Source organism: Tamandua tetradactyla, chromosome 10 (genome assembly GCF_023851605.1).
Source record: "Tamandua tetradactyla isolate mTamTet1 chromosome 10, mTamTet1.pri, whole genome shotgun sequence".
Classification (NCBI taxonomy): Eukaryota; Metazoa; Chordata; class Mammalia; order Pilosa; family Myrmecophagidae; genus Tamandua; species Tamandua tetradactyla.
The window spans coordinates 85,596,283-85,619,487 of record NC_135336.1 but is presented as its reverse complement, the minus strand read 5'-3'; the positions used below and the strand labels follow the sequence as shown (position 1 = coordinate 85,619,487).

Sequence of the window (23,205 nt, the reverse complement as noted above, 5' to 3'; positions counted from 1 at the left end):
TTTACCCATTGTTTGCACTCTCTCACAGAATAGTGGGGACATCTGCTCTCCCAGGGTCTGAATGCCTTTAAAAGTATGAAGCAAAAAGCCTGAGCTTAAACCTTGAGATAACTGACCAGTCTAAATTCTGAATGAATTAAATAGCACTTACAACATGTAATTTAAATGTACGTTTGCACGTGTGGGCATATTAAGGAACTATAGAAAATCACCAGGAGAACTATAAAATATATGACTTTAAAAGATTGGCTTACTCTGCAAAAGCAGTCAATGTCAAGGAAAAATATATTAGCCTCTCTCTTGGATCTAAATCATTAGATCATGTTTCTGCCTTCAAAATGTGAAAGTGATTTTTGAATTTGGTTACCAGTTCTTACAAAGGTAATTTTTCTTCCCTCTTGTTTTTTGTTTTCTCACTGCAACCCAGAGAAAAACCTCAAGGTTCAGGATTATGAAACTTGAAATAAAATTGAGGGAAAGAAAATAAGAACTTTTTCATTTGTTCCACAAAAAAAACATGCATTATTAATAAAGGTGAATGAACTTTACTAACTTTTGATCCCATCTCCTTCTAGAAAATCATCGTTGCTGTGAGGTGATTTAAAAGTGAAATTGAAATTTGCCTTTCTATGTAGGCCGAGAAAGATCGTGAACATGTAGAAATAAGTGTAACATTTTGCACTTTTAAGTTATGACTTAGACAGGAAAGCTACCATTTTACATAATTTATATCATAGTTGATATTGCCATCAGCGATTAAGTTGGAAATTACTTATTTTATGATTCTTGAACATATAACTTACATTATCCCACTTTACTTAATGTTTTCCTCATCATGTACCTGAAACTCACATACCCATCATAATTTATATCCCTGAATATAGATGATAAACTTGACTTGTTAAATATAAACAACTTAGATGAAAATTATTTTTAAAAACTAGGGAAGTTTTATTCAATATGTTTTGGTTATAATTTTCCTTGCCAAAAATACGTAGAAAAACAACAGCAGTAATTTGGTTTCTTCAGATGCATTTTGTCCTTTTTAATCAGAAAGAATTGTTTCCCCCTTCATATAGTGCTGTTTTATAGTTTATTTATTATTCAATCCAAGACTAAACTCTTAAATTATTCACAGATTATCTGCAGGAACTTCTTCCTATAACTAATTCATTATGTTCCAATCCAAACGGATTGACAAGATTCATTTGTGTTACTGCATGTATGCGAACAGTAATTATGCAGGGAAAAAATGGAATAAAAAGAAAAGTACATAGCGCATTTTCATGAAAAACACACATTATTTTTCAATTATCCCTGTCTGACATTATTCATATCAATAATCCTTTCCATTAATTGAAGATAATTGAGACTATAACACCTTAAAGTTACAGGAGGCATTATATTTAAAAATTATTTTAAGAAATCTCTTGACTAACTGAAAGACTGATTAGTTGAATGATTCATTCATTCCTTCTTTCATTATCTCATTCAACAAATGTTGATGATGAGGCACTGTGCTTGGTGCTAAAGTTTCAAAGACTGGTCTTTGCCTTTAAGAGCTTACATTCTAATGGGGAAGAAAGACTAGTTTAAACATTTACACGTTTTAGAATTCTGAGTCTGCAAAATGAAAATCTGAGTGCACTGAAGATTGGTCGGTGGCCTATTAAGATATGAAAGAGAATAAGTTTTCCTGAAGCTGTGATTTCAGAATTGTAAGTGCATGCATATGGTTTGTGTTTTGTAGATGATTGCCTTGCTCAGTGCAGCAAAGATTGCAAATCTTACTGCTGTGATGGAACCACACCCTACTGTTGCTCCTACTATGCCTATATTGGGAATATCCTCTCGTGAGTATTGGTCAAATTTGGTTATATCAATGCTCTTTCCCTAAGCTAGTTATGTTTTCAAAAAGGTACTGAGTTATTGGTGTGGGCAATAGAGATTTTAAAGTTTTAGCGAAATAAAATCTTTATTGGAGATGTTTTGCCCTCATCAGTATCTTGTGTGTTACATTATTTGATGAAATGCACAAACTAACCTACAAAAGAAATTGTCTTTATCAGAAGGGTGTTAAATAAAAGTATTTTTGATTGCTTAATGTTTTGAACCAAAGTAATGTTTTAAGTATACCATTTTCACATCACTGCTCATATTTTTTACTTTGTTGAAGTACTTATTGTTTTTGGTTATGGTCATTTATTTTGCCATCAGTGTATTGATTCACCTGACACATCTAGCAGATGTCTAAGAAAAGGGAAATTATGAATAAAAAAGTTGAGATGTGAAGTGTCAATTCTCTACATAATGTATATAAATCAATATTTGTTCTTTAAGAAAGAAGTTTTGAGTCCAAGAAAGGCTAGGCATGAGTAATGTGAAGTAGTGAATAACCACAAAAAGCAAGGAAATATACACGCATAGAATGTGTGAAGCATTTGCCATAATAAATTGAGAATTTATATTAGAGCTGCTTTTGGGCAAAGGGGATGGTAAAAGAAGACCAGCCTTGAGTCTTACCTGCCTAGAAAGGTGTGCAATGATCAGTTTTTCTACACCATGCTCCCTCCAAAGATGGTCGTGGTGGCTTGCTGGCAGTCAATCTCAGGGAAGAGTAATGAATGGGATTTAAGCATCATATGAAATGTAAATAAACTCCAAATAAAATGTCTGAATTTCTCCTCTTGGAAGATTGGTGGAAAACAGAGTAAGCCCCTTCCTACATTAAAGAGCTATCAGAATGATTTTTTATGGGAATTTATCAGTTCAGAATACAGTAAAAATATATACTGTTGTTTTATATTTGTATATCATTTCACAATGTTCAAGATACTGTAAAATTCATTGTTACTAAGCTCAAGTTTTGAGCGGACTCCACTCTCCAGATTCTGCTTGCCCAAGAAGGCGTTTGAGGGAGCCGGGCAGGTGTTTTAGACTCTTGGCCACCTAGGGTCAGGGTGATTCTCTCATTCTCTGGTTCTTTGGCTCCCTGCCCATTTTTGTGACTATTAATCACATCATGGTGTAGCTACCTGCACCCTGGTGTGTGTGTGTGTGTATATATATATATATATATATATATGATATAATAACTTCTAATCAGAATATTTTAAAACATTTAAATTAATAGACATGCTTTATATGCTTAATCTTTGCAATCTGATTCCTCTTTTTCATGTACATTTACTAGATCTCTAATTGTACCACTTGGTTGAAAATTAAGAATTACTTGAGTTGGCTCGCTTTTCTGGGTTATAAGGGCCATGTACTCGTTACATTTGAAGGAAAAAAAAAACAATCGTGCTCTGGAGGGGAAAATAAACACAGATGGCATTAAATTTTCAGGCAGTTAAAACTGAACTTTCTGTCCAAAATAGAAACCACTGAGTAAATCCTTTGCTAAACAATTATTGGTCAAAAAAAAAAAAAGGGGGGTGGGTGGGGGGAGGCTTTAAAATGTTTTTCCCCACTTGATAAAAGAAGTACCTTTTCAGGATTTCCAGTTATTGTTTGAAATTTGAAAAGAGTTCTTAACTCCACCCAAAGGTTTATGTATTTTTTTATGGTGGGGGCAGGGGGGTTTTGGAGAAAGAAATCATTCCAAGAAGGCTTACAAGAGTTTGTTTATGCATGTTTTCAAATATTACAATTTTGGAACTCATAGACTATTTCCTCTTGTTCAAGCATCCAGGCACATATTTAGTAAAAGCATTTTAGTGATCTTAACAGAAAAAAAATCTTCATGGTTATCAGAAAAGTAATAAGGTTGAAGGCAGTAAACATAATGAAATGTTATGTGTCATAATGGAATAATTTTATAATATGGTTTATAATTGTGTTTACTTTCAAAATAAAAATGGCTTGATTCAATTTAAAATGAGCTAAAGGAAATGCAAAAATATAATTTGGGTCATTCTGGACTGCTGGTAAATTAGTTAGGCGAGATAAACTTGACCCCTCGCTGCTGAGACCTATCCCTAATCACCCACTAAAATAATCAGAATTGAGTGGAGATGTTTAGCTCTTAATTATGTTCACATCAACTGCCCTTAATGTTTTGCAAATTAATTATATTAAGCCTCCTTTATGAAGAGATTGCAGAAGCTAACTTCCTATTTGCCTTTTAGTAAATCTTATGTTATTCAGGTCCCTCTTTCTTTTCAGTTATTATTTGTTCTAGATATGAGTTGAGTTTGGTAAAAAAAAAAAAAAAAAAAAAAAAACGATCAGAATTTAAAAATTTTACTTCTCTGCTGTGAAAAACTAAAAAATAACGTAAAAAAACATATCTAATTTTGATCTTTATAGTTATGCACACTGGCTTCAGTATAAAAGAAAAATTGTATTATCTGCTGGAATTTAAGAATAATTTTTACAATGATCAGCATATACTATTTGATATACTGTGCAGTCAATTAGTTAGCTACAAATACATATTGAGTGCCTGTTACCAGGGCAGTTCTGGGCTGTGTCCTGAAATTCAAAGATGAATAAGTGATGTACCCTGTCTTTGAGGACCTCACAATCTGGTAAGAGAAGAGAGTGTATACCAATAATTTAATTCAGTGAGCTAATCTAGGAAGTGCTATTGTAAAACCAGGAAGAGAGAAAACAGCTAAGATTGTGTCCATGTGTGTGTAGAAGGAGATGTTCAGGGAAAGCCTTTTTATGAGATCTGAAGTAGTTTTGAAAGAAGGCTAAATGTTTACATAAAAGGACAATGAAGCAAAGGAAATGCATTCTAGACAGAGAGACTCTTGCGTACAAAGGCAAAGTTATAAGAAAGGAAACAGCCAGTTTGGGAAAATGCGAATTGTTCAGTGCAGCTAGAAAGGGAACTCTAAACTGAATATAACCAAGGAATGAGTAGTTAGCACACAAGATAGATCTTTACTGGCATGCTTTGTGGGGTCATGTCTATGAAAACTCAAGCAAAATAATTAAATATTTGTCTTGATATGAAATAGTGATTTCATATAGAAAGAGCACATTCTTAGACAGCACTAAGACAAAGAACAAAGGTGAGAAGTTTCCAAATTATGATACTTTTAGTTATGCCATACATGAAAGACTTGGAATAAACACACTTGGAGATGTAACACTTTTTGGACCCATATATGAATACAGAATATGTGACCTTGCATTTATTTCTCCATTTATGAGATTTTTTAACTTATTTTTTATCATGAGGGCACTACTTGAAGATTAGAATCCTCAGTGTGTTTCAAAATGAGAATTGGGCCAATTCAAGAAGTAAACAGTTACCTTTCACATTGATTCTCAGGCATTTCATTCAGCAACTCATCCCCATAGAAGATGAACTTTCTGTGATGACTATGGAAAGGGATATTTCCATTTTTGCTGCTCACAAAATGTTATTGGCATTCACTAGAGAGGGAATCCAGCACAGAAATGTGGTTCGTAGAGTACTTTTTAGAACTGGTAGAATACAAGGGAATAAAAGGTAAAGTTGGGTGGCTAAGAACTGCTCTCCAATGGAACAACTGAGAACAGGACTTTACTGAAAAAGAAGAAACTCTGCTATGTAAGTAGAAAATTAATTGTATAATAGTGGATGAGAACAAAATGTTAACTGGTTTGGACGCAGTGAGCCAGATGATAAAATTTAATCCCCTAAATCAAAAATAGAATCTTTGCTTTTCCGGTTTGTCTTCTTAAAATGCTGATAATGTATAGGGATTCTTCAGAGTGCCATCTGGCCAACAAAAATCCTTATGGAAAAAAAATCAAGAGGAGGAACTACTGATGGAGATCCTGGTGGGATTAAGTTTTTCTTCTCAATGAAATGTGAAAGCTATATTACCAACCATTTTCAAAGACAGCTAATAAATATCACAACTGTGATTTTAGAGCCATGTTATGCATGAAAGCAAAACTGAGTTAAAAGACAAAAGTTTCATATTTTCAAGTGACATTTGAGGCCCTACACTCATTAAGCAGCCAAGCTTTCTGAACAAGGCATGTGGGGCTTTTCAAATACTGACAGAAGCAATATGTTTTAAAAGGCCTCTGGTATTGGTAAAAAAACATTGTTTAAATTAATTAACTTAAAATAATAATGCATAGATATGAAAAAAAGCCTCTGTAGGGTACTTACTGAGTAAGTCAGATTTCATGGGAGCTTTGTTTTTTTGTTAATTATACAAAAACAAATAAATAGCAAATATGATTTTAGAAGATGTTTGATCTTGATTTAAAATGAAGCAGCAGATTATGTTTAAGAAGAAAATCAGTGTTTTTCTGAAGATGTGTTTAGAGAAGATATATATTTTATATATTATGAGTTATTTTGTTGATTAAGAATATAATTATGTAGACCTCTAAAACTTTTCTTAGTCAATTTTATATATGACTCTATAATAATTATTTTTGTAAATTAAGCTTAATAATCAGAAACATATTTGTTTTGAATAGATGAAGTTTCCAGAACCTGTTCCCAACAATTTATTTCTACATCTATGTGCAGAGATATTCTAGACTGTACATCAGATGCTGGGAGTAATAGACATGATTCAACACAGTGCCTGTCCTGGAGTTGTTTAGAAGCAATTGGTAAACACAGACCTGTAAAGAGATAACTCATCTTGCTGTGGAAAGCACAAGTTGAATGAGACAGGAAGAGTTTTTAGTTCAACATTAGGGTGCTTGGAAGGCTTCTTGAAGGACAGTAATTCTAAGATCAATCTTAAAAGAAAAAGGAATTGATAAAATTCATCACTCACTCCAAGTTAAAAGAAAATACTTAGCAAGGTAGGAAGAAGGTAAAGGAAAAATTCTTAACCTAATAAATATATTTTAAAAAAGCCTACTTCGAGCATCATACACAATGGTATAATGTTAAAAGTCTTCCCTTTAAAGGCAAATAATAAGGAAACTAGCATCTAGCGACACTTCTGTTTGACATTGGACTGGAGCTCCTAGCTCTAGACTGTGGCATTCTGGGTCGTTGGCTTTTCTGTCACTTGGCGATACACGTGGTGGCATGTGCCAGTTTGAACTCCAGAAAAGCCATGTCCTTTAATCCTCATTCAATATTGCTGGGTGGGATCCTTTTTATTGTTTCCATGGAGATGTGACCCACCCAATTGTGAGTGGTGACTTTTGATTAGTTGGTTTCCATGGAAGTGTGTCTCCACCCATTCAAGGTGGAGTTGCTTACTGGAACCCTTTAAGATGGAACCATTTTGGAAAAAACTAACAGAGCCACCAGAACCAGCAGAGCTGGTTTTGTTTTTACCTCCAGAACCAGCAGAGCTCACACAGCCAGATATCAGTGGAGATTCGAAAGGAAAATGCCTGTAGGGAAGCATATAATATGAAGAGAGAAAGCAAGCAAATGTTGCCATGTTCCCCCCACCCCCCAGCTGAGATTCTCGAAGCCTTAGAACTGTAAACTTGCAACTTAATAAATTCTTCTTTTTAAAAGCTATTCCGTTTCTTGTATGTTACATTCTAGCAGCTTACAAACTAAAGCATGGCATCATCTCCTTTCTCCTCCAGGTTCTGTTGACTTCCAGCTTCTGGCTTCTCTCTTTGTGTCCAATCCATTCCTTATAAGAATTTCAGATGTATGGATTAAGGCCCACCCTCATTCAGTTTGAGCACACTTTAATAACATCTTCAAAGATCCTGTTTACAAATGGGTTTTCACCCACAGGACCAGGGGTGATTCAGTCCACAACAATGAGTTACCTTAATTAGATAGAAATAAGAATTGGATATTATAAGAGAAAATGTGTCTGGTGGTGTTGAGATTGGTCACCTGAAGGGAATACTATTTATTTGATGCTTGCTCAACACAGATGCTTAAAATGTATTAGTTTATTAGTCTTCAGAGTAGCCCTTGCCATCCAGATTTTATTATTTCTATCTCACACAGATTGAAGAGGTTGAGACTTAGAGTTATTTGTCCAGTTTCACACAGCTGGCACATAATGAGATGGCATTTAAAAGTAGATGAGCTTGGCCTCTTTCTGCTACTCTCCTTTGCTCCTGAAGTTAAGATAAGGATGACTAGCTATTATTCACCACTTTTCTTATGAAGCCCTGAACAGCATATTGTAAGGTGAGCCTTTTCTTACTGTCAATATCTAGATTAAATTCCTACTATATGCTGCTATAATTGCCTTTTCTCCTCCCTATTGCTATTCATGCCTTTACTGAATGGCCTAAATCATCTGTCTTTCCATACTGTAGGCACTGGAAGGACATAAAGCCAGTTGGCCAACTCACCATTGAAACTACAGGGCCCACTGGAATGAATGTTCTATAATATAAGCTCATTAAATGTATGGGAAAGAAATGAAGGTCAATCCTTTGTTTAACATACGGAACATATGATATTTTGTAGATTCTCTGTAAATTTGTGTCATCTGAATAAATATTTGCTTAGAAAAATCAAACCATAACTGGAATATGTCATTGATTTCAGAGACTTATCTTTTCATGGAATACAGATTAGGTCTCATTACAAAGTAGGGAGTGATTTTTAGGGAGTCAGTCATCACTTTCTAGTCACACTGTTCATGATAAATTGTAATCAGATCATAGGGACTAGAATTCAAATGCCAATGTGATTATAATGCTTTAACCTCTTATCATGTTCCTGGGGTGAATGTGTTGTATCAGTGAGGCAGTGTGAGCTGGCAGCCTATGAACTCCATTCACTTGCATAATTTCTGGAGGTAAAAACATTTTATTGATAAAATTGAGGAGGGAGGAATTATGCACACACAGTGATTTTTTTTTATTCCATTATGCTGGAAGAATTCTGGATGCCAACTGCAGCCCAGAGGACAGTATCTCCCAGCTGTCTCCCAATTGCATAGATGTCAGGGTGAACATACCCATAACTAATGAACATTTCAGAGGGTGATAATAACCTCATAAATTGTAATAAGACTTCATCTGAAACTGCCATGGGTGAAAGCCTTAGCTATTTAACCCAGAGTAAATTTTTGTGACTCAAACAAAAATTGTAGTTTTGATATTTCATTTTTAAGGAAAGGTGAAAGAGAAAGACTTTTCAGGTGACATGAGGATTTCTTTTTATATCTTTGCACAAATCTGACAAAACCAGAGAAAAATATGAACAATTACTTCAAAGTATCTCTGTCGAAAAGTGGGTGGCACTATATCACTCTGTGATGCATTTTGCAAAATATAAGTGCTACCTGTGGCTGCAAATACCAAACTGGAAGGTGTTGATCCAACATTTTATTTTTCACCAGGAATCATAGCAGGCCAGCCTTTGAACTATTACACCAGGAAAATATTTGAGTTTATCAAATAAACTATGAAAATTGTGCTTTAAGGTTGCAACTTCAAACCATGGCCATCTTTACCTTAAGTAGAAAGGCCTTGTTGTTCTTTGCCAGATGGAATAATATGGCAACAATTCTTTGAATTAATAGTAGCATTAGTGACAAGAGGCTGTAGTAGGAAGACCACAAATATTTGGATTCACAAAAATTCTAGCTCTGTTTAATTAGTTCTGATATCACTGAGCCTCAGTTTGCTAATTTGTAAAGAAGGAATAATAGTAATACTTTTCTGTCTCTCAGTATTGGGCTGAAGGATGTATTTGTCCATAAGAATACTTTGAAGGGCTTTACAGATTGTCCTACCATTAATGAAAATGTTGAATTTTGTAAATATCTGGATTTAGGGAAAAGAGGAAACGAGGTCACTCCAAGGTCATTCTTAACTGCTGAGTAGCACTTCTGGTCCTGTCCCTCCCCACTGGTCCCCTGGAGCTCATCGGCAGGTCCCATATGTCACTTGCTGAAACATGGGCATCCCTCCTCAGGAGAAGAGCACTCAGCCTTGAGCGAAACAAATGGTCCTGTTAATCCAATATGATTGAGGTCAAATAACTTCAAAGATGGCTAATTAAATTCTGTGCCCTGTTGTGCCCAGCAGTTGATGAAAGTATCATTCAGCCTGAAAAGTCATGTGCATTAATGGCACAAATCTACCATTTTTACCTAGCTGACCTATAAGTTACCTGGAGAAGCCGACTTAAAAGCAGGAGAAATAAGTCTATATTAAAAAAAATACACATTTAAATCCATATGATAAACTCATACATATAATTTTTCAAATCATAAAACCTTTGCAAAAATTGGCCTTACAAAAGAATTTATTATAGGTTCTAGTTAATTCGCTTTTAAAACTTTATGCATGCATTTTCATAAATATATCTTGTGTATAGACTGGGTACATCTCTATGGAAAGTGTACCAATAATTATGCACAAAATGGTATTCTAACTTCTAGCCTTTTCAGTGGAGTTATCTCTGCAGATTAGAGTGTGCCTTTGCATGTAAAAGTTTAGAATTGCCTTGATTAGGCTTTATAAAAAAATGTGTTAATCAGCAGTTCTCTCAATATAAGTCAGTATTTATAAGACTTAAAAGAATGAAAAGGGCCACGACTTGCCTCTGATGGTATTGTATGAAACCTACATTTGCACAGTCACCAGTTTGGACGTATTTTCAGTGTTAGCAAATACATGCCAGATGGCATGCCAAATCAATAGTCATCGATCATAGCAAGGCTCAGCTGAGGTTTCCCTGTTCTAAAATGAGTTTCTTTTTATCCAATAGTTGTGGTAAAAGAGTTTTGTCCTGTTCAATTTCATAGCAAGGGTGGTTCCAGTTCTGGAGAAGGTGGAATAAACTCATTCCACCCTGCGCCTCCCACTGAATGCAGCTGTAGAACAGGACAGAATGCATGGAACAGCCGTATTTCAGGAAGCAGTAAATAATAGCAGGTAGATTGGGGAACAAGACCAAAATTCAAAGTATTGCATAACTGACAGTGAATTTATCATTTTTTTCCCTCAGATTACCCCACCCTGGTCTCAAAATAGTTCAAAACACATAAGTGGACTCCAAGACATAGAGAGAACTGCAGGAGAAACTTTAGCTTTGGCTAAGTAAGCAAGAAAGGGAAGGGATTCCTTCAGACTCCAAGACAGTGGGGAAAGGACCTCAATTTTATTTTCTCTTTGCTCTCTTTTATTAGCAGCATTGCCAGTGGCAACCACAAAATTGACAGGCACCTAAACCTCTGAGGAAGGGGAACCATGCTTTCTGACCAAAATGGTGTAGTGCCAGGAGGATGACGTGAATACTCATTATTTTTTTTTTCTCTGTGTCTGCCCACTGCTAAATCCTGAATATGAATAAAGCCCGTCTTTCTGGGCAGAGAACCAAACAGGGGTATATCGGAGAACCCGGAAATACTTGGAGATTGTGAAGAAGGAGATGCCCAGAAAGTGCCCCACTAAAGTTGTTTGTGAATTCCTGGGCTTATGATCAGGTCAAGCTTAAATAGCATACCATAGAATTTGAGAACTGAATACAGTCTAGACAACTACCCAGATCCCAGAATGGCATTTTTATATTAACCCAGAATTCAGTACCCAATAAAGAAAGTTCTTCAAAAATAAAAGTGAAATAAAGGCACTCTCAGATTAAGGCAAAATAAGAAAAATTTTAACCAACAGACCCAATCTGAAAGAATTGTTAAAGGAATTCTTCAGAAAGAAGGCAAATGATACTAGAAGAAAACTTGGAATATCAAGAAGAATGGAAAAATTGACAAAATTGGTAACTACCTGGATAAATAAAATAGACTATTTCTCCCCTCTTGAGTTCTTTAAGATATATGCACTGTTGAATGCAAAAAGTCTAACATTGTCTGATGGAGTTTTCAGTATATGTGGAGGTAATATATAATGCAACTAAGTGCAAAGGGAGAAGCGTAGAGGGATTTATAAAATGATAAAGTTTCTAAGTTCTAATTAAAGTGGTAATGATGAAAAGTTATGTGTTTTATAATTTCTAGAGCAACCACTAAAAAAAAAACAACAGAAAGATACAATCAAAATCCTAATAGATAAATTTAAATGGAATACAAATAAATGTCCATTAACCAAAAAGAATGCAGGTAGGGAGAATCAGTGGAGTAAAAAACAGAGGGATAAAACAGTAAGCACATCTAAATCTAAACATATCAATAATTACACTAATGGCCTAAACACACCAATTAAAGAGCAAAGAATAGATTTTTTTAAGACCCAAATATATGCTATCTGCATGAGACTCAAACTATAATAATATAGGTTAAAAGTAAAAGGATAGAAAGAAAATATGCCATGTAAACACTAACCAAAAACAAGTTGGAGTGCCTATCAAAGACGACTCCAGAGAAAAGAATATTACCAGAGATAGATGGTGATATTACAAGATGATAAAAGGGTCAATAAGCAAAAAATAAAGAGCTAAATGTGTATACACCCAAAAATAAAGCTTCAAAATACATAGAACAGAAATGGAAAAAACTGAAAGGTAAAAAAGATTATAAAATAAATATAAAGACCTATTTTATATATTATAAGGAATTAAAGAAGTGAAGCAAGGTTCTATTCAGTGCATTTAAGATTAGACATACCAAGGTATGTTTGTTGCCTTTTAAAGCTAAGCAATAAAATATTTCATGGAATCACCATGGACTAAAGAGAATTAAAAAGTGTGAATATCTGGACCAGGAGTTTTAACCAGCAGTTACTTTGCCCTCAGTGGGTATCTGGCAATGTCTGGAGATATTTTTGTGATACCTTGGGGTTGGAGGATGGTGCTGCTGGCATCGAGTGGGTAGAAGTCAGCGATGTGGCTAAACATCCTTCAGTACACAGGACAGTCCCTGTGATAAATAATTATGTGGCCCAACATGTCAGGAGTGCTAAAGTTAAGAAACCTTGCCCTGGAGCAGGAAGTGCTCAGGATTCTGGTTAGCTCTGATATTTAGAGATGTTTAGGCATAACTTTACATTCTTTTATAGACATTTAACCTACTTAAAAAATAATGTCTATCAACAGTTAGTTATGCTTAACCTAAAAGTCACTCTTCATTTGCACTGAAATGTTAAATAAGTATATGGTCTCCTAAAGCACAAGGAATGCCTCATTCTGTATACATACCACCAAGAGGACTCTACCAATTGGCAGGAAAAGAAAAAGCATGTGGACCCGTTTCATTAGCACAGGCGTAATATCATAAATCTTTTAAAAGGAATAGGCAGCATTTCTTGCTTGTTCACCTCTTAAGTAATAAAAACTTTTTAAAAAATGGCTGAGTTAACCACTTTTTATTGAAGAAGGTAGGGAAGTACTGCAATCCTGCCTGAAGCAATATTTCCCTATCAAAGAATTATTAAACTATCAAAACATCGTTGTGAACATTGATTTTCTTTTTGTGCATTATTATGAAAAGGATGCTTACTAACAAAGTCATGACTAAAATGTTTAGTCCCAAGAACAAACTAAGAAGAGAAATTCAAAGATTTGAGATTCAATTATATAAATAGTCAATAAAGAAACCGTCTTCTAAGGGAAGGAGAATCGTATGTGTGTGTTCCTTACAATTGGAATTAAATGAAATTATTTGCATTTTCCCTTTCTTTCTCTGATTTAATTTTAATTATATGTATTGTCAGAGGAAATAATATGATAATGTCTTGGCAGTTTAGATTTACACGACTCCACTTCTAAGCCAATCTAAATTTGGGCAATCCCTCACATTTTATACATGTGAACACATCAACTAAAAAATGAGCTCTGAAGAGATAGCCCACACTGTGTACTTTTTTGTTGTGCTCCAGAAAATACATTGCAATGATGGTAGATGCATTAGTCAGGGTTCTCCAGGCAAACAGAACTCATGGGATATACATATGTGAATATTATGAGATTTATTATAGGAATTGGCTCATATGACCGTGGATATGGGCAAGTCTAAATTCTGTAGGACAGGCCACAAGTTAGGAACGCCAGTGAAGGTTTCAATGAATTCCCCAATAGAAGCTGAATGACTGAAGTAGAGATAGAAAATCGTTTTCTCTGACTGCTGAAATCATCAGTTCTCCCTTTAAGACAGAGCTTCAGTAGATTAGATGAGTCATCTCATTGCTGAAACCAATCTCCTTTGTTGATTGTAGATGTAATCAGCATAGATATAATCAACTGACTAATGATTTAAATCCATGAGATATCCTCACAATAACAGTAAAGCCAGTGCCTGCTTGAAAAAACTACTGGACCCTGTAACTTAGCCAAATTAACACATAAACTTAACCATCACAGTAGATATATTAATGTTAACCTACTATGTAGAATATACTTTGAAGATGACATGGAATAAAGACAAAGACACAAGAAGCAGAAAACAAAAAGTATCAGTTAAATTTTGTGATGAAAATGAGTAGAATGAATTGTAACTTAGGTTTATTATGGGAAATACGTATCATGAAATGTGAATGAGAATTTTGGAAGGAAAAACAATGTAATATTAAAACCAAATATGTTCATACATTTTTAAAAATTCATTAAACTTTTGAAAAGAATGATCCTGGATTTTTTTCTTCTCATATAAATATTTAGAAGACAGGAATGCTCACAAAGAACCGCAAGACCCAAAAATACATTTCTCTATGGGTGCAGGAAGAAAGTAGTTCATAAGGAAAAAGAGTTTATGCTAAAACAATGTATCCAAAGACAGCAAAATGTTATCCTTTTCAGATTATGCTTTTAGGAAGAATAACCCTTAGGGATTTTGATTAATTGATGGTCTGATTTAAAGGATTTGCAGAAACTTGTGGATTTTTCCCCCTATAATGCATCATTTGTTTCAAATAACACGTTTAAACCTATATTAGCAAATAAGAAAGCAACACATTTATTCATTTCTTAAATCACATTCAAACTTTTAAATGTCTGTGATTGTAAACAACAGACATTTTAATTATGTCTATTCAGCAGAATATAGAGATTTCATTGCCTTTAAATTAGTTTGAATTAGAGGTTCGTAAATTTTAGGATGCATGAGAATCTCCTGGGGGTACTTGCCAAAAATACATATTCCCAGACCTAATCTACAAATCCATATTCAGTAGGTACAAAATGGAGGTAAGAAACCTTTATTTGTATTAATCAACCCCTACTAGGAGACTTTAGAACAAGTGGTCCTTGGACCACACTGATCTAAATAAACCATATCAAAAACCATTTAATATTGAACTCCTATTATCCTGTTTAGTTATCAGATTAAGTGTATAAATCAAACCTTCATTGCATGAACTCTGGCATCTTCATGTTTAGACTTATTAGAGGGATAATTCAAATTACTATGGTAAATATGTTTAGGAGCATTGAAAATAAAATTCTAACAATTCATTTTTTGTTTGAGCAAAGTAATTGAATAGAGAGGGGAGATGATTGAGTCCTCAGTAAGTCCATGGGTTAAATTTATAAAGCTTATGCTTCTATCATTTACAAAGTTGTAAAATAGAGATAACATTAGAATTCACACCGTAAATTGTATAAGGATTAAAATGAATCAATACCTATGAAATTCTTAGAATAGCATCTGGCACTCGGTACTTAATAGTTACTTAGCTACTCATCTCCAGTATATGCTTCTGTTATATCAGTTAACACATACATGATGGGTAAAACAGAGGATGATAATTAGTATAGCTGGGATATTGTACTGGTTCAAACATAATTTTACCTTGGCAAGGGAGCTAGAAAAGTGGGAATACAATCACATCCTTCAGCAGGAAAGGACAAAATCCTTAGGTTGAAGCCTGCATAGTCAGGCCCCATTTTTGCTCTATTTTAATAAAAATGAAAATGAGTGCTTACATAGAAGGCTCCCTACCCAGAAAAATGCACCTTCAACTTTTCTCAGCACTTGACTTCTGGAAAATTGCATTTCCTCCTGTACTCATCTGCACTGTCTTACTTCTGGGAAGCTGGCATTTTCACTTGTGTGGGGTGTGTGTGTGTGTGTGTGTGTGTGTGTGTGTGTGTGTGTGTGTGCCTTCTTAATATCCTCTGAATCAGGCTACAGCCACAGCCACATCGAGCTTCCTGCCAGAGGTGGGCCAGCTATTTCCTGAGATATCGTTATTGCTGCCATCCTGCTGAAGGCAAAGGATAGCCTATTGTGACGTCAATGAGGCTTAAGCTCCAGGGCTCCTATTTTGGTCCTCTCTCTTGCACCAAACAAGAGCCTTAACAACCCACTCACGTGGTCATGCATTTTTTTTTTTAGCATCACTCACTTCTTATTTATTTTTTATTTTTTAAATATTTTTATTGTATAATGTAACAGATACAAGGCAAAGAAAAAAAAAAAGCAATAATATTCAAAGCACACTTCAAGTGGTTACAGAACAGATCCCAGAGTTTTATCATGGGCTACCATTCCATCATAAAAGGCTCCCTACCCAGAAAAATGCACCTTCAACTTTTTTTTGAAAAAAAAAGTTTTTTTCACCGAGTTTTCCTTTTAGCTGATCCAAAACACTGGAGGCTAGAAGGAATATTAAGATAGTGCCTCAGCAGTCAGGCATTTTTGTAACACTGTGAAAGGAAGATGTTGTATCAGGTGTGATTAAAGTTTGTTATTCTTTCCACATCAATGTCCCCTTCTTCGGGGGCTTTGTTATGGCTGTAGGCATTTTTGAGATTCAGCTAGGGGCACATGGAATTCTGAGCACATTTAGTTTGGGTTTGATATATATTTGTCTGGTTCTTAGTCACTTCCAAGGATAGTTAGGTTATTGCTAACCACTTTGGAATAAGAATGGCTTCTGAGAATGGGCAAGCAGCACCAACAGATTCAACATTCTGATAGGAAGGTGCAGGGCCAAATATCAGAAGGTGACCTAAATGTGTGATTGAAGTTTCCTACAGTGATGCACAAAAAGTTTGAAATATAGGACCCAGAAGCTAGTGTGGAGAAAATTCTTCCAAGTATTATCACTTGTATATGAAAACTGATAAAAGTTTTCTCAAATTTGACAAGTCCTAAATATTTTCATGACATTACCACTGACGAGTTGTGAGGCTAAAAGAAACTTTTGAAACCAAGAATAGCAAAAAGCAAATTTAAATCAATCATGCTAGGAGAAAGTTTGCATTATCTTTCTCTTCTCTGTCTGGAAAAGATAGTACAAAAATTATTGTCATATAACAATGCGCTCAAACAATTTGCAGACAAAAATTTAGTGAACAGGGAATGTACCTTCTGAGTTGTGCTGGGAAGCTAATCTAATGTATTATTTTCCTTGAAGAGGGTCCTCAAATTTTTCTAAGCTTCAGACTTCCTGAAACATGTATTTTAGGCTGACTTGATTAACAAATTGCATAGGTTTTAAGTGATATAACTCTAATCTGATTTTTCCATAAGCCCAATTATTTTTAATTTGTGACAATATGGACCTTGAAGGGTTTTTAGGAGTATGTGTTTCATGTTTTAGCAGAAGCATTCATTGTTGGTATTGTTTAATGATTATTAGTATTATTATCACTGCAATTACCAAGCCTTGGGATAAAGCAGGAGGCACATGTAACCAAACTGATTTAATAATAAGAAATTGTTTTTAAAAAAGATGATCAGGGCGGGCCGCGGTGGCTCAGCGGGCAAAGTGCTTGCCTGCTATGCCGGAGGACCTCGGTTCGATTCCCGGCCCCAGCCCATGTAACAAAAACGGAGAAACAGAATACAATAAAACAAGAAAATGTTTAAAAATGTTTCCCTTTCTTCCTTCCTTCCTTCCTTCCTTCTATCCTTCCTTCCTTCTCTCTGTCTTTCCTTTAAAAAAAAAAAAAAAAAAAAAAAGATGATCATGCTTTGTGTTTTGCTTAAAAGAAATGTATTTGGAGAAAATATCAGTTTGTGGAGGCAAGACGTCAGTGTAGGGAGGTATGGAATTTACTTAATCCTCTAGAACAGCTCGTAAATAGCCGGGAACTTTCTGGAAAAACTAGGGGCCATCCATGATGGGCACACAACATAGACAAATCTGGAATGGGTAGAGGGGCAGAGATAAGTTCACAACCATAAGTAAAACTCCCAAACTACAGAGGCTGGCTCTGCCCCCCAACATACGTGTTACAATCGGTAATGCTGGAGACACTTCCCCATGGGAAAAAGAAACTGTTCCTACCAGGAGCAAGGAAGGTAGTGCAACCAAGCTCCAACTGTGCTTCAATTAACAAATTCAGACTGCTGAATATAAACTCTGAGTACAGGTAAATCCAGAGCAAGCAGGAAAGGAGCCCCGAGGTCTCTCCTGGCAGAGAGGAAGTGAGGCTGATGGAAAAAACAAAGCAAAACAAAAACAGGCTTTTGGGGTCATCTGAGTTCAGAATACTGGAAAATGGCTGTGCCTCAAGAAAAGGGACACTTAGAGCAGTGTACCAATCCTGGCTCTTGACTGGCAGATCTTAGGGGCTGGAACTGACTCTGAAAAGGGATTTATTTATTTATTATTTTTTTAAACTATTCTAAGTAGCTCATTAGAGAAAGCCTTAGGCATTTTCATTTGTCAGTACTGACCCAGGCAAGGGCAGAGTTAAGGTAGGTCTGAGAAAAAAAGTAACTAGTCAAGTGAAGGAGATATTCCCCTAAAAGGCGTATCTTCCCCCAAGAAAAGGAGGGGCAGGCCCAGCTCACCAGGTGGCCTTCATTCAGAGAATTCAAGCCCCAGAGGCTAGAAAACTGAAACAGTTTAAGCTTGACTTCTACCTCAGCCTCTATCTCAACCACACTCCTAGCAGGCTGAGAATTAAATAAACTCACCACTTCAGGCTGTTGGGGAGCTTTGGGCTGTCAAGTGCCACCTGTTGGGCAGGATAGGAAAAGCACAGTCTAGAGGCTTCATAGTAACGTCTGACAACCTACTGGGTCTCATCCTCAGAGAAACTTGATAGTCATTACACCCTCCTCCTGAGACCTGGGCTGTCTGGTCTGGAACAATCTGATTGGGTCAATCATTTCTGGGGAAACCCTCCTCAAAAAAAAAGAGTTCCCTATAAGCAGGGTAAGAACCAGAAAAACAATAGCTGAAAAATTCTGATCAGTTATACAGAACCTATGCTACAGGTCTAGAATATTGAACTGAATGCCAAAGAACAGAGCTAGAACAAAGAACCAACTAGGAAACCCTGGGTAAAAGAGTGCAAATGACTTCCAGGTTAAACTAATTGAGGAACTGAAATGTTTAGACACCAGCAAAAAAATTACGAGTCATACTAGGAAAAACAAAGATACGGCCCAGTCAAAGGAACAAACTAACACTTTAAACAAGATACAGGAGTTGAAACAACTAACTAAAGATGTTCAGACAAACATGCTAAATCAAAGAGAAATCAGATCAACAAATTGAGAAAATATATGGCAAAAGAGATGAAGGACATAAAGAAGACATTGGGCAACCATAAAAAAGAACTCAAAAATTTGAAAAAACAAATAATGAAACTTATGGGGATGAAACTCAGCAGGTGAACTCACTGTTCCCCCACCCCATTATGTGGGACATGATTCCCAGAGGTCAACATCTCCCTGGCAAAGAGGGACACAGACTCTGGGGATGAGCCTGGCCCTAGCATCATGGGCTTGAGAATGCCTTCTTGACAAAAGGGGGAAGAAAACTGAAACAAAATAAAGTTGCAGTGGCTGCAAGATTTTAGATAGAGTCAAAAGATTATCCTGGAGGTTATTCTTATGCACCATATAATATCTCTTTTTAGTTTCTGTCATACTGGAGTAGCTAGAGGGAAGTACCTGAAATTGTTAAACTGTGTTCCAGCAGCCTTGACTCTTGAAGACAGTGTTTAGCTTTTACAGTGTGACCATGTGATTGTGAAAATCTTGTGTCTGATGCTCCTTTTTTCCAGGGTATGGATAGTTGGATTAAAAAAAAATAAGAAGAAGAATAAAAAATAAATAAATAATGGAGGGAGAGGTTTAAAAAAAAGTGGGTATATTGAAATACTAGTGGGTAATGAGAGAGTGGGGTAAGAGGTGGGATGTATGAATTTTTTCTTTTTTTTATTGCTTTTTCTGGAGTGATGCAAATGTTCTAAAAATAATCATGGTGATGAATACACAACCATGTGATGATATTGTGAGGCACTGATTACATACTATGGGTGGAATGCATGTATGTGAAGAGTTCCCAATAAAAATAATTTTTAAAAAAAGGTTTTTGGAAAAAGCTTTAGAGCAGACAGAACCCACACAGCCAGAGAACTTTGGAGATGCATACGGAAAACACCCTCAGGGAATCCTTATGAAACTAGAAACCAGGAGAGAAAGCTAGTGGATGTTGCCATATGCCTTCCCAGTGGACAGAGATGTTCTGGATAGCCTTTCTTGAATGAAGGTAATCTCTGGTTGGTGTCTTAATTTGGATATTTCATGATCTTTGAACTGTGAACTTGCAGCTTAATAAATTCTCTTTATAAAAACCAAGAGAAAACTTATGGTAATGAAATTCACAATGGAAGACATGAAAAACACAGTGGAGACTTACAACAGCAGATTTGAGGAAGAAGTAAAAGAAAGGATTAATGAACTAGAGGATAGAACATCTGAAATTCTACATTCATAAGAACAGATAGGAAAAAGAATGAAAAAAATATGAGCACGTTCTCAGAGAATTGAATGACAGCATTTTGTATACACATGCATGTTATGGGTGTCACAGAAGGAGAAAAGAAGGGAAAAAAAACAAAGAATAATGGAGGAAATAATTACTAAAAACTTTCCATCTCTTAGGAAAGACATGAAATTACAGATCCAAGAAGCAGAACATATCCCAAATAGAATAGATTTGAATAGACCTATTGCAGGACACTTACTAATCAGATTGTCAAATGTCAAAGACAAAAAGAGAATTTTGAAAGCAGCAAGAGAAAAATGATCCATTACATACAAGGGAAGCTTGATAAGACTATGTTTAGATTTCCCAGCAGAAACAATGGAGGTAAGAAGACAATGATAATATTTATTATACTGAAAGAAGAAAACTGCTAATCAGGAATTTTATATGCAGCAAAACTGTCCTTCAAAAGTGAGGTGTTTAGATATTTTCAGACAGACACTGAGAGAGTTTGTGAACAAGAGATCTCCTCTAAGAGAAATGCTAAAAGATGGGGAAAGGGAGGAGAGAGAAGTTTGGAGAAGAATGTAGAAATGATATTATCAGTAAGGGTATAGAATAAAGTAATGTCACATGTAACAATGTGGATGAACCCCAAGGACATTATGTTGAGTGAAATAAGCCAGAAGCAAAAGGACAAATACTGTATGGTCTCGCTAATATGAACTATGAGTGAAACTTTGAGAGTTCAAGTTGAGCACACAGGTTATCAGGAAATAGAAAAGGGTAGAGATTGGGCATTTGATGTTGAAGGAGTACAGAATGTTTAACAGGAATGATTGTCAAGATCCATAAATGGATAGCACAATACTATCTGATGGGGGTAGCACAATATTGTAAGTAACTGAACAAAGTTGAGTGCATGTATGGTTGAAAGAGGAAGGCTAGGGGCATGTATGACACCAGAAGGAAAGATAAAAGATAAAGACTGGGTCTGTATAATGTAGTGAAACCTAGAGTGGACAATCATGGTGATTAAATGTACAAATATAAGAATGTTTTTATAAAAGGGAGAACAAATAAATGCCTACATTGCAAGATGTTGAAAATAAGGACTAAATATAATGTGCAAACACTTAGAATTGAATTCGAGAGCATGGTTTATCAGGGGAAGGCTGATCTAAAAATTCCTAGTTTGTAAATTCTCACAAGCAGTCACATCTATCCCTGAGTTATAATGGTTATTTCTAAATTCTGAGATGATTAGCTCTTTGTGTATGACCTGGTCATTCCCTAGAACTTCAGATATCTGTGCAACATCTGAGCCTCAGAGCTAGAGTTCTGTAACTATGAACGTCAGCATTATCCCATATAGCAACTGTTAAAAACTCTGAAAAAGAGATGAGACTCAATTAGAGATATGAATGAAGCTGATATAGTTAGAAACAAAGTAAATCAGACTAAAAGGTAATGTATGTATTGACTGTGTTTTAAAACTTCAACTTTTGCTTGAGACCAAAGGGAGAGATGTTTATTTTGATGCAAAATTTATATTTTCTGTAGCAAATTACCTAATTTAACTTGTATGCTCAGTTTATTTGAACACCACCATAATTACATGCCATCTTGAGTAGGAAGTGAGATCGTGTTGATTTGTACAGGTTAGTGTGATGCCTCAATACATCCCAGAATAATCTGGGCAGAAAGTTTTTAAAAATTTGCAAAGTCCCCTTGAGTGACTGGGGGAAAAGGGGCAAATGGGGGAAAAACTTATCCACCTGGAAAGACCTGATATTCTTGCAAGCATTGAAGCATGCCAATTTAATAGGCCAGAGCCTCTATCTTGGGGGTGCCCTTATGAAACATAGTAAAGGAGAAGCTATGACTACCTATAATTGTACCTAAGGTCACCCCCCCAGAGGACCTCTTTTGTTGCTCAATTGTGGTTGCTTTCTCAATGCCCTCCCCCCTTAGGTGGGACATGACTCTCACAGGTGTAAGTCTCCCTGGCAACATGGGACATAACTCCCAGGGTGAGCCTTGCCCTGAAATCAGGGGATTGAGAATGCCTTCTTGACCAAAAGGGGAAGAGAAGTGAAACAAGATAAGGTTTCAGTGGCTGAGAGATTTCAAATAAAATTGAGAGGTCATTCTGGAGGTTATTCTTATGCAGTACATGGATGTCCCTTTTTATTTGCTTAGCATATGAGAGTAGCCAGAAGGAACTATCTGAATGTTTAACTGTAACCTAGTGCCCTTGATTCTTGAAAATAATTGTTTAACTATATAGCTTTCACAGTGTGACCATGTGATTGTGAAAAACTGGTGACTGACACCCCCTTTTTCCAGTATACAGACAGATGAGTAAGAAAATAAATAATAGATGGGGATTAGGGGTATGGAATGTGGTGGATATTCCTTTTTGTTTTTATTTTTATTCTTTAAAATTTTGGGGGAGAAGTAATGAAAATGTTCAAAAATTGATTATGGTGATGAATGCACAACTATGTTGTAATACATGAACCACTGATTGCTTACGTTGTATGATTATATGTTAGGTGAATCTATCTTAATAAAGTTGCCTAAAAAAGGAAAATACCTAGAGAATTAAAGCTTACAGAAATATCCCAAGTTTTTCCTGAAATGAAAAACTAAACAAAATTCCTACTATATATGTATGTATACTGTGCTTGCATTTTGTTTTAAAAGTTATACACCATT

The 23,205-nt window shown here is 35.6% G+C and overlaps 1 protein-coding gene across 1 annotated transcript in view; it reads left to right on the top strand.

Moving 5' to 3' along the window:
* Positions 1-23,205, top strand: part of CYYR1 (cysteine and tyrosine rich 1) — a 92,880-nt gene that overhangs the window by 3,681 nt on the left and 65,994 nt on the right. Inside the window, exon 2 of the mRNA XM_077118783.1 lies at positions 1,751-1,853. Within this exon, the coding sequence (XP_076974898.1) occupies positions 1,751-1,853 (103 nt within the window). The remainder of the gene's footprint in view (positions 1-1,750; positions 1,854-23,205) is intronic.